Source organism: Tauraco erythrolophus, chromosome 2, assembly GCF_009769465.1.
Source record: "Tauraco erythrolophus isolate bTauEry1 chromosome 2, bTauEry1.pri, whole genome shotgun sequence".
In the NCBI taxonomy this organism is placed as follows: domain Eukaryota; kingdom Metazoa; phylum Chordata; class Aves; order Musophagiformes; family Musophagidae; genus Tauraco; species Tauraco erythrolophus.
The window spans coordinates 96,124,118-96,137,253 of NC_141466.1; the positions used below are offsets into that span (position 1 = coordinate 96,124,118).

Sequence of the window (13,136 nt, forward strand, 5' to 3'; positions counted from 1 at the left end):
GTTCCAAGAATGGTATAGGACAGCAGAAAGTAGTAAGAAAAACAGCTACTGCAGCAAGTAATAGCTACAACAACAACAGAATTAAAGAATGAAGATTGCCCTTGGCCTGCAGATGATTTCCAAACCTTATGTGAATTCTGTTTCTTTAGGTCTCCCAAGCCCTGACGTCAGTCCCCCCAGCAGACTGAAAATTCACAAGAGCACTGTGAGGAATTCTGTGTTTCCACAGAATACCAGGTTTTAATGTATTTTGTCACTCTAGGAACATCACTCCCCAGCACGAGGAGAGCTAGTCCCACTCACTCAACAGAGAAAAACAAGGGCCTGAGGGACCCTCAGCCAACTCCTGAACTTCCCTAGGGCTGGAGAGGAGTAGGTCACCATGACTGCCTGGCCTCTACCAAGGAGGGGAAGCCACTCTTCAGTATCCCAAAGCTAAGGGAGATGTTTGTCTCAAATGATCTCTCCTGTAGATGTGCCCAACAGCAAGCTTTCATCCGTTTATTCTACCCAAATCTCTACTAGTACCGGGGCTGGAAGAAAGCCACCCACAGAGTTAAACTGCAGTTCACCGTAAAGGTCGTACCCAGCATGCTCTTATCAGGCCTCTTGTTCCTCTGCAGACCAAGGCAGAAAATGTGGTTTTCCCCTAAATACGGGGAAAAGGGATTTCCTAACATCTCTTTCTCTTTCTTAGCCCAGGATCAGCAAAAATCACATCTGAATTAAACATTGGCTGGAGTTTGGGTTTTTGCTTTTGTCTTCTATTTGTTTTTGATGCGATGCAAACCCTGCCCATTGACAGCTCTTTTCAAATTCCAGGATGTTGATACCAAGGAAGCTAACCCACTTGGATTGAAAATTCAGCCAGGATTGACTTGCAGCCCTAATGGATTTCCTCCTCTGATGTCTCCTTGCTAATAGCTCACTGAAGACAGATCACACAATTGTCTTCCATAAAGGAAAATCATCCCATGATCCAGCTTCAGTAAAATATTAATGGCACCTACTTAAATATCCCCAGAGAGTTTCTTTTTCTTTTTCATTACAATATATTAATGTAAAATTGTATTAAATAATTTTGCCATGTTTTGACTTCTGGAAGAGATTAAGTAACCGGACAGCAGTTTTAAAATACTGGCTTCCAACACAAATATTCTTTTTCTTGCCAGATGAGGAACCAGGACAGTCTGCACAGGCATTTAGGTATTTATCCAATTTGAATTCCCTGGACTTTTCACTTTCCAGTAAGGGGAGCAGACTTACAGAGCACACGCAGAAAGGAACTGGGTCAATTTGTTCCCTGATGTAACTCAGATACTAGGATACACCAGAGATGAATCCAACATACAACATGTAACCTGCAAAAAGGAAATCCCAAGAGATCTAATTTTTGACACCCCATCATTTACCAGAGGCTCTGATTCAATTTCACAAGCATATGATAACTGTTCTGTGCTAGTCCTGTAATGGCAAGTAGCCATAAGTCTTAACTACATACATACTCCATTTTAAAAGCTATTCTGAACATTAAAACAATAAAAAAAGCCCCACAAACCCACAATTACAAAGGATTATCAGATAATTGTGCCCCAAAACTCTGTAAGAAAATTAATTCCTATACACCATGAACCACAGATCAATTAACTTCCAATAAATATTTTTTGCTGATCTGAAAAGCAAAGTAGTTTTCCCTTTCCCTTAACAAAAACAAAGCTGAACCCTCAGTGCTGCGAAGCAATCAAAATCCAGCTCATCCTTCCTGCTGAAAGGTGCTCTGACACTTTTCATCAGCTTCGGATCTGGCTCAGTAAGAATAACTGCTGAGTAAGACACTTGGCACTGCCGTATCATTGTTCTTTGCAAAGGGCTGTGGTACACTGAGGAAGGAGATAAATGCCAATCAGAGTTGAATTCTGGGAAAACTCCACAAACCAAACAGCTTTTACTAGTACAGCGTGCAGTCTCTTGATATAGATTTCAGCCTTCAGTGAAGCTTCTTCGTTCGCCTCCACTGTACTTTTTACCTAAAAGTCTGTTCGACTGATTGTCATTTGTGAACGAACTGGAACCCTGAGTTACAACACTTTTACAGTCTCTTATGCTATACCTATTTTTTTCAGTTTGTCAGCCTGAAAAACAGTGCTAGAAGATAGTAATAAGATTCCCCAACATTAAATGGGGAGTGAATGGGAAATGTCTGACTATACTAGGAAGACTTAAGTACATCGGGTTTCCCGAAAGTGTTATCAAAGCCTATAAAGTATCAAACGCTAGTTATCTTTTTTAACTACACTGCTTCAGTAAAAAAATATGTGACTAAAATTAGATTATAATACCCCTGGAAGTAACACATATGAAAGAAAAAAATATTGTGGCCAGTCTTAACTTGACCTCAAAGTCAGCTAGGCTAAATGTAAAAACTAACCTTCTTTCCTCAGTCATCCCTTTTTCTTCTTTAATTTCCTCACATTGGGCAAGGCAACCTTCCCAGCCTCACCCACAGCTAAACTAAACAGAAAAAACAGAGGGTCTAAAGGGAGCATTATCCATCCATCAGTACCAGTATAGAGAAGGAGCGATAAATTAATTTTTCAAGCAGCCTATCATAATCCCTACCCTGAAGAAGTATTTGGAACCAAAACCACAGCCAACAGTCTAATTTTGGGATAATTACCACAGTATGAAACATTACAGTCTGCAGAATAGGACCAAGGAATTTGCTACATCTTCCACAAGCTCCTGTGTCTATCTACATAACACGCATGGCCAAAACCTGTGAGTGGATCAGCACAGAAACCTACTCATAGTCTGCTAAAACCAATGAGGATATCAACAACTTCATTGGTCTAGGATTAAGATCTAGCTTCCACAGTAGAGCCTCAAAACTAACGTTCCCAAATGATGGTCTCATCCTGTTACTGCAAGTGTGTAAAAGACAGTAAGTTTTTATGCGCTGACAGCCCCAGAAGTTGAAACAAAATGTTATTCAGTCCTATATTTATATTTATTTGTGCTATGAAAAACTGTTCTAAGAGTTTCAGGTTACTATTTTGTCATGGCAGTCACTGAAGTCAAGAATTTAAAAAAAAAAAAAAAAAAGATGACAAAGAAATCAGAAATCAATCCTTTAGTATTTCAGTGGCTACACCTGTTTAAGTGGATTGTTTCACTTAGTAAAATGCAGGTCAGGTCATACCCTAAAACAAATGCTAATCTGCGGCTTTAATGTTCAGTAAGGAAGCCCTGCATGGATGTTGCAAGTGTGGAACACGAGTTTGTAATGACATATTGCAACAAACCACATGTATTAGTCAGGAAGTGGTGACTGTCAATAAAATGAAACAAAAGTAAAAAACCAGTGCAATAAGAATAAAGTGAGGTATACTGAGATTACTTGTAAAGTTTCCTAAAGCCATAGCTGAAGTGAGAAATAAGCCATGAAAAACACCTGGGAGTGTTTGACATAAATGGAAGCCGCAGTCAGCTGTTGGACAAGGCAGTGTAAAACTGCTTAAGGCATCTCTGGTGAAAGAGATGCTCTTCAAAGACAGGACAGCAAGTATACTATCAGGCAATCTTCAGCAACTCACTTTTGTGTAGCTGATGCTGATATTCAAGAACACAGTGTGATGAGAAGCAAAATGAAAAGCTCTTTGAAAAAGTTGGTGTCATTCCGTATTCAAACCAACTGAGAAAACATGTAATTGCTCAAAGTTCTTTGAAGTTAAATATACGATCTGAAAAACTTGCTGAAAGATTCCTTTGCATTAAGTCTTGTGCAGATAAAGACAAAGTCTGCAATGTATCACAGCAACTCCTTCTCTCCAGCTTGCAAGGACTTTGTAGTGACTAGCAATGGAGAAGCCTCCCAGTGATCTTTTACAGCACAGACTATGCAAGAACATTTTCTTCTGATGGATTCCTCACAGCACTAGAGCTGAAGCCATAGGACAGCCATCTGAGCCATCAAAGATATGAGCTTAAGAATAAGACAACTCTCATATTACAAGCACAAGCACTAATTTTCTAAAAGAAAATAATAAAATTAATCAACATTAAACTTGCAAACCAATTATTTTAATTCTTCATATATGATTACTTACCACTATGTCATTAATACAATATTTAAAAGCATGTGTTGTGTTGGCATAACACAGATTATACCTCTTGCAAAACTTTTTGATGAATTATAGATTTTTATGCCTGCATCTTTGTGATGACATTCTCCTGTAATTTACCAAACCAGCACGGTAGCCTTGCTGCCACAGACATAATCCGACAGCATGTAAGTGCCTTTAATTTCAGTTATGGTTGGGGAATAAAGTTCCCAAAAGGTTACGGTACCAGCCCAAGATCACTCAGAAAGTCTGTGTCAGAACAAAGAACTGAAATCAAGAGGTCACCCTTCCTTCCTTCAATACCAGTTACTAAACACTCATACGTTGAGGGAAGAAACCTGAACACAACAATGAGGGACATACAAGCACAGCTTACTGAACATACGTGACAGGAATGGTCAGCAGTTAACAGCACACATGTGGAACTTAATTCAAGAAATGAAAATGTACTGCTTCATTTAGCTCAAAATACCTACTTCAGTAAACACCTACTTTGTCTGAAGTCCCACTATTTCATTTCAAATGCATTATCATTTTTCAGTATACTCAATTTATATGTTAGATAAAAAAACAACTTACTGAATAGCACCATCTTCCATTTAGGTAATATAAAAAAGGATCTTGAGGCTTAAGTTCAATTGCTTTGTCTAGGTGCTCCTATTAGAAAGAAAATCAGTGTCACTTTAGATGTTTGTTTGGCAAGTGTTTTTACATTCTAATAAGTTTGCTGCAAATCATAAGCAAATTCAGAAACTCTCTTGTGCTGCAATTCTTTTCTAAAAACCTACAAATACTTTAACTAGTAAACCCCATCCTCATGGGACGGGAGGGAAACCACAAACGAAGCTATTTAGCAACTTTGCACGCAATGCAAGAAGGCATGCTGTATGTAGAACACGACTAAGCAGCTCTAAAGTTCAATTAACGAACTCAAGAACTTATGTCTTAAAATGGCAATAATTTCAATTAAATACATTTTATTTACAGTTAGTATTAGGAAACTGTCATGCACCAAATCAGTGAGAACGCAACCACTCTCTTTGACAGATCTTATATGCCAGCACCCATCACTGAAGCATAGTCTCTTCCACCTTGGAATGTGACTGCCCCAATGAAATGGTACATGACACAACAAATTGTTATTATAATGTAAAATTCAGAAAACAAAATGTTTCTGTTTACAGTGAAACCATAAAACCTAGAAAGTATCTAATAAGGTGCTTCTTCAAAACCCATTTTCATTACGGGTCATGAATATCTTTATTTCTCTCTTTAATTTACTAAGGAAAGCTCTTATTGCTCAGCCTGAATTTGAAGAGAAAAGAAATAAGCTATTTTGCCTCTAACTACCATTTACCTCTCAAAACAAATTTCACTTCTAAGGTTTCTTTTTTTTCCCCCCAGATATCTCTATTTTTCTGATTAAGCCAGTCACTAAAATATCTGAGTCATACAGATCTAAGAACCTATTATTCTATCATTTTGTCCACAAACTACTCACATAGTACATAGTGCTACTACATAGTAGGAGCTATGTTTTCATGCTATTATTTTCCCAAATCCTTAACATTTCCAAATTATTCACACAGATTTCAGTAACTACGTGAAGAGGAAAACCTCCCTGAAAAGGCTACTGCTAACACTGTGGGCTCTTTTAAAACTCCGTCCTTAAACAACTGCAGCACTTGTGTTACTTGTAATTTTCCCTCCCTTCCCAGCTTGTCCCAGTGCTTGGGGCTTGGCTTGCTTGGCACAGCTCAGATGTAATTAATGCTCTCTCATAGGAAAACTCCACAACGCTCCAAGCCCTAACATGGCCATGATGTGATAGGGACTCATCCTAGGCATTCCCCGGGAAGTGGAAGATGTCTGCTGCCTCTCACTGACACCCAGAAAGGAAGATCCCAGCTCAGAAGGAAAGGGATGGAAAGTGCCTAAACTATGCCAAGTACAAGGAGAGGAAAGAGCAGGACATGTAACACAAACTGCTAACTCTAAAAACACGATTACCTTTGAAAGGACAGTGTTAAAACAAATGCTACTTCTTAAGGGTGGCACAAAGGAATTGTGTTAGTTCATCACTTAACATTTCATATGCTTTTATTTTCTAAACAGAATTGTTACTCTCTTTTCCTCCCTGCTTTGACTACAAAATAAAACAGAATCTTAATGCTGTTCCCAGAATCCTGCCTCAGTTCTTATATTTTGTAAGCATACAATTTATTTACATACATAAAATAATGTTTTCACTTTAACATCGGCACCAAAACAGACCTGTGAGGCTGAATTACTGTGTTGGACAAATCTGTCTTTGACACTATATAAGGAAATAATTTAAAGGAATAGCTTAAAAAAAACCCAAAACCCTGCAAAAACATACCTTAAAGAGATAACCATTCCTGATTTTGTTTTGTACACTTTCAAACTGAGACATATAGCCACACATAATTGCAAACCTGAGAGGGGAAAAGAAAAAACACACACACATGCTTTTCGTGATTTAAATAAACCTTTGAATCAAATTACGAAATATTTCAATACCTAACTCACAGATTAACGGCTGTTTTTCTTTCATCTTGATGGCTGGATAGAAGCTTAGTGTGAACTGTAAATATTCAGGAGCAGACAAAAACAAAACAAAACAAAACAACAATGGAAACAAGAAGTTTAAATGACATTGTTTGGGCTGTCAGTGGAGTAAAAAACCAGGGATTTCTCCTCCAAAATTTCTACCACTTAGTTCAGAGTGTGACACTTCCAGACTGGCTCCAGCATTGACAGGAATTTAACTGGACACCTTGTGATCTGCATTGCAATGCACTGCGAATGTGAACATCATCAGCTGCAGTATCTCACCTGGGAAGGCAAATCCCTGGGGCATGCTCAGCTGGAAGCTGTGCAGACCTCAAAAATCATTCACAGTCGTCTTCTACCCGTCTCAAGTAGCTCGGTGCGCTCCTGCACCTCTACCATTCTTCTACTATCTCTATTTTTCTCTTTTACTATTCTTCTCTTTTACTACCTTCTATTACACACTCTGCTCTAACAGGATCACTACTGCTCTTACTAGCTGCCTGTTGCTAAGATCATTGTTACTATTATTATTATAAACTGGAGACACTGACAGTGATTAAAGAAACGTGAGAGCATTTCTATTAAAAATTTGTATTGTTACGCAGGTATAATTGAAAATATTTTCAGAGGTCTCTACTGATAAAGGTTCAGCTTTCCTAAGCAATACTATTGTCTTGTTTACTCTCCACCTAAACTTCTATTGCTCTTTCGTTATTACTTCAACAGCTGCAGAACCTACCATGCATAAGGAATCTCTTGCACATACAGCAATTGTACTTTCCTTGGACATATTTTCATTGGTATTAAGACAACTTTGCATTTATGTATGAAACTAACAGAAGATATATCAAAGCAGCATAAACTAATACAGATAATCTCTGTAATTTTTTCAGATTTTTACTTCTGTATTAAAAATTTTACAATGCAGTATCAAATTAAGACAAAAACGAATTCTAAAAGAGGGAAATCAAGTTGAAGTCCAGAGGAAAACACGAGAGTTATGCAAGAAACTTGGAGTTAATTATGGCAACAGACCCGCAACCTGCATGGCACACACAGTTTTTAAGCATTACTAAACCTCAGCTTTCTTGAATTTCTTTATATAAGGTAATTATTAAAGCTCCAGTGAATCCTCACTAAAATGTCACTGTTAACATAACTAGATGAATTATTATATTGCTTACGGTTACACCTAACGGACTGAAGTTAGAAACACTCATGCTACGGGTTATCGCATTTTTAGTCCGTAAGCGTTCCCAGGTAAGGCATGCGAGCCAGCCTAACAACAGCGGCTGAATCTGTAAGAGCTCCGGACAGACTGTCAAACACTGTTGAGCAGGATGTATGTTGTGACCAATGTGCACTGAACAAAATACAGCTAATGGCATCACTACTTCTGACAGTTAGAGCTGCAGGGGGAGAGCGCGTTTCATATGGGAACGAGCTGCAACAGCGGGAAAAAGCAAGGGGCGGGGGTCAGGAAAGTTCAGGTATTTAGAAAGAGGGGGAAGGTACTGAAAACTTTATTAGGCTTAAGTAACTCGGGCAACATTTCCCCTACTCCCTTCACTCATTAAGTGCTAATCAGATAAACTCAGCATGCCATAGCTAAACGGATTGCTGCTACAAAAGAAAACAATGAAAAGCGAACAAGCTAATCCAGCATCTTGCAGTATTTCCCTGTCTGTGCGTGACAAGAAAGAGGTCCTTAGTCTAAACCAGTTCAAAGAAAAACTTCTACTTACAGCTAAAATCTCCGGGGAGGGAAATCCCAGCAAAATTTTCGACGAATGAAAAATAAGCTAACCTACTAACTTTAAATACATTTTATTTTTTTCAAGGAAAAAATAAGAATGTCTTTCATGTATTAGCATGTGGGTTTTTTTCCCCTATTTTATACTTTTGAACTGGGCTAGGCAGGCAATCAGCATAAATTGATTATTTCATTCTTGCGAGTTCTATGGCATTTCAGATATTAATTTATTTTCCAGAAAAAGGTGTTGGGTTTTTTTTCCAGAAAAGAATTTTTAGGTGTTTTAAAATACTTTTCGAAAACTTTAAAAAACAAAGCAAACTTCATTTTCACTGACCCAAAAGGGTAACATCAAGAAAACAATCTGAGAAAATGAGGAAGGAGCTAACTAGAAATAATTCCATCTGGTTCTTGTCATTCGATCCCGCAACCACCTTCCCAGGTTGAGGGCCCAGCTCTGGGCAGAGCCGGCGCTCCGAGGCGGCGCGCAGCGGGAGGCGCGCAGCCGGAGCCGCGCAGCCGGAGGCGCGCAGCGGGAGGCGCGCCCGTCGCCTTCCCTCCGCCTGGTCGCCTGCCCCATCTCGCGGTGGCACTCGGACACAGCAGGCGGCATCGTCATCTTGTGCGCCGTTATAAAAATTACGGGAGGTGAAATAATTTAAAAAAAAAAAACAACAAACAACAACCCAAAACCCACACAATAACGTGCAAATATCCTACGAAACGAGTAGAACGTACATATTTTTTGTCAGGGCTAGTGATACCGGTTTTCCTCACAACCACTGCCCACCTCACGCCTCTTGAACATCAAGATGAAAACACTGCTTACAGTACACCTTGGCAGACAAAAATACAGAGAAAACCGTACCAACTAAGTGCTGCAAGGAAGTGAGCTCACTGCTGAGCCGATGGTGCTCCTGGATAATGTAAAAAACCAGCCACTGACATGTTCAGCTAAATAAACGTAATGATCACAAGGTCATTAAGACAGACACAGCACTTCTGTTAACGTAAGAAAATGTTATCTTCAGGTGGAAGAAAAGTTACTGGAAACAGTGTAGAAGCACAATTAAAACGACTTTTCTAAGCACAAACACAATCAGACTAACTCAGTAATAAGTCAGCATCGTGTCCCTTTGCGACAAATGATGTCACTGAAACTCAGATTTGGAAGAAACCACAGTTGACAGTACGCCAAGTGCCTACACGGCCCTCACATAGAGGGGTCCAGATCAAGGTGAATTAACATTTTCCCTTATGGTGTTCCTGAATTTCTATACATACTCTGACAAGAGAAAACTGTGAGGAGCATACCTTATCTGCTGCAAAAGGAAGAACAGCAGGTTGATCCAGTGAGTTTCATCAAGCATGGTCGCAAGCAATCTGAATTTTAATACCAAAAATGCAGAGAGATGCTCCCAACACAGACTCTGGCAACCACAGCCTATCCCATAGGAGATGGATTTACAGAATAGATTTAAAGTCTCAAATAAAGATTAAGCCACATTAGGACACTCAAAAACAGCATTTTGCCTTTTCCCTGGTAAATTTCATGGGGCCAAAATCAGAAATAACAGGCATCTTCCTAGGCTTGGTCTTCCCTCTTCTATATTCCCTTCCATGTATCTCAACTTCAAAAAACCCTCTTATCTCATGTAGACTTCGGAAACGTGTGGATACAGGGCTCACATTTAGAAGTCTAGGTCTCCCTTTGAGAAGCCTAGCATCAACAGGAAAGTTTTTCTTAATTGTGATTCGTATGACTTTGTGAATGGGAGGAGAATTTGTCATATTTGCTAATGCCAAAGAATTTAGTTCATCTGTTTCATACCTATTTTTCACTCTCTCCTCTTCACCTGAGACACTTTTGGCATGTAAGGTAGTATGAGTAAAGGTTAATGTGTGAGTACAACATGAGAGGCCCAGTGAAAAGAAAGCTCATTTCCATTCCAGTCCTAAATGCATTCTCGCATCTCCCCATCTCTGCATGGCTCAGAGTCCTGTGCATCCCATCTTATTTCTTAGCCATCGACTCCTTCACTCACCAGTTTCACACACTTAGATATTCTGACAGTCTCTGCAATGCAGTCAGGCCCTCAGGCTTCCTTTTCAATCTGACTTCAATGAGACACCAATTCCTACGTAGAGAGATTTTGCAACTTATATTACTGTTTATGATCCCCTTTCGCATTACCCTTCCAGAGACTACAGTTTTGCATACTTAAAATTGTATCACTTTCCTACCATGGTATTTCATCTATAAAAATGCATCTGATATTAAGTTTCCAAGAAAAAGTAAAATATCAGTTTGATAACACCTTCCTCATGATGGTAAGGGTATGGAAGCAGTTGCTAAGAACATGGAAGACTGCCAATATACAAACTACAAGGCGCCAAGGTGCAAAGTGAAGTGTTTAGGTGGGTTTTTGTTCGTGTTTTTTTTTTTTTTTGGGGGGGGGGGGGGTTGAGTTTTGTTTTAGTTTGTTTTCTTTTTTTTTTTCTTCTTTTTGGAATGCAACTGAGTCTACATTGTAGAAATCAGCAGAAATATATTTTTTACACTAAAAATTCACCAGAACACTGAAGCTGAGCTCCAGGGAAATATCAGATGTAGCGCACACTCGCATAGGTGATGCTTGCAAAACCACAGGAAACGATTTCACACTTTGGTAAAAAAAACCTGAAAGTAAGGACATTTAAGAATTCTGGCTTAATAATTTATTGCAACACATATAATATACCAAAACAAGAAAAAATGTTACTGTTAATGTATATTCACAGAAGTTTACCACTAGAACATGTGGATGCTATGTTCTGCATTTTTGAGGCTGTGGAACCCGCAATTGTATTAAATTTCTGTGTTTCAGAAATTTAACTTTTATTTTCATAACAGACATTTTTAGCCGTTACAGCTGCAAATACAAATCTTGAAGAAATTAGTAGGATATAGTCTTCACAAATGTGGAAACAGAATGAAACAGTAGCTTTCAGAGACAGTAAGACAAAAACTCTCCTTGACAGAAATGTAACAGGGATCACTAGGTTGCCAGTATTATTTCCCCCATGACCATTCTGGCAAAAATCTTGCTGTAAATAGATGTTTTCACATTTCAAACCCACGTCTTTTGTACCTGCATAAGAATGCTGCAGTGTTCACCAAAGCACTGCTATTTCAAGAACCTTTTCCCAGGGGAGACATCATACTCCTCCTCACAGGTTGGACTACAGACCTGAGCTCAGTCCCTTGTGAAGGGTTACTGTCATGCAAGTGTCAACATCTGCTACCTCCCTTCAGTGGGGAGGCAAATACGCACTGAGAAGAAAGATCAACCAGTGGAGAACTTGGAAAAGGGACCACAAATAGCCTGAGCCATTGCAACAACATTTCTGAACTGAAATATTCCACTGACCTGCCCTATGAAAAAGAAAAAAAACCAAACCAAACAACACCCAAGCCCTCACTGGACTGCGATTTCTTTTTTTTTTGCACAGTGATTTTTATCAGACCGAATCACTAACCTCAGCAACCACATAGTCCTAAAGCATGACCTTCCACCATTCTCTCATTTAAACGCTCTTTAGCCAGAATTACACAAGAAGCTACACATCCTTCTGATCCACGTACTACAGAACAAATTACAGCATTTCAGAAATGGCTTCTGAATTTGCCTTCCTGTATTTGAAATGTTAAATTATTTTTGCCAAAATGAGTAATTTAAAGATAATTGACTAAGAGTAAGCATAATTAACAACAAAGATTGATGTAAAAACTCTTTTGGTCATCCCATGAATCAAGTACAGGGCAAATAACTACTAACCTGAAACTTTGTTATACCAAGTTTTGACTGAAAATAGTATTTCTGGACAAGGTATCAGCTCCGGAAAAACAGGACTGTATGATAGAAACAGATGCTTGTAGCTTCTAAGGCACCTACCTCTTCTAAGTCTAAATAAGGGATAATAAAGGGCAGAAGGTTACAAGAATTTAGTTAGAAATATGGTATGAATTTAATTTTTAAAGTTGTCAGTAGAATGATAATATCCTGCAACATATTCTATAATTTTGAAGAGTTTTGTTTCACGAGAGAAATGTTTTTATGCCATTGCGCCCTACAAATCTGACAAATTGTCTGTTATAATTCTACTACTGTAAGTACACGACATTCCCTTTTTTGTGGGAAGTTTGTGTAAAATCCCTTTGCATGTACATGCCACACCATAAAAATTCTTCTTCCATAAGAACTATGCTTTTCCTGCTTCTGCACAGCTTCTCACTTTTCTGCATAATAACCAAGTTACATGGGTTTAAGAACTTGGCTTTATCATGATGGGTAGTAATATCACTTAATCTTAAAAATTAATCCACTGGTTGAAATCCAGGAGAAACTTAATCCCAGTTGGGTCAAAATAGCAGTAGACTTTCTTAGGAGTCATCTTCTGAGCAGTTCTTTATCCTATTGTGAGTGAGCTTACCATCTTTTGTTTTCAAGACATGAGTTAAAAAGTTTCTACATTTCTGAATACTACCTTTGTGTAGAAACACAACCTTCTACATTTCTGAATACCTTGTACTTCTCAAGTAATAAAAAAGACCTTCTGGCTAGATACTCCACTGTTAGAACCATAGAATGGTTTGGGTTGGAAGGGACCTCAAAGATCATCTAGTTCCAACCCCCCTGCCATGGGCA

At 38.7% G+C, this 13,136-nt stretch overlaps 1 protein-coding gene across 1 annotated transcript in view; it reads right to left on the reverse strand.

Annotated features, from left to right (window-relative positions):
- Nucleotides 1–13,136, reverse strand: part of RMDN2 (regulator of microtubule dynamics 2) — a 45,720-nt gene that overhangs the window by 16,550 nt on the left and 16,034 nt on the right. The window contains exons 5-6 of the mRNA XM_086626135.1: nt 6,502–6,577; nt 4,701–4,778 (exon numbers count right to left, since the gene is read on the reverse strand). Of these exons, the coding sequence (XP_086482261.1) occupies nt 4,701–4,778; nt 6,502–6,577 (154 nt within the window). The remainder of the gene's footprint in view (nt 1–4,700; nt 4,779–6,501; nt 6,578–13,136) is intronic.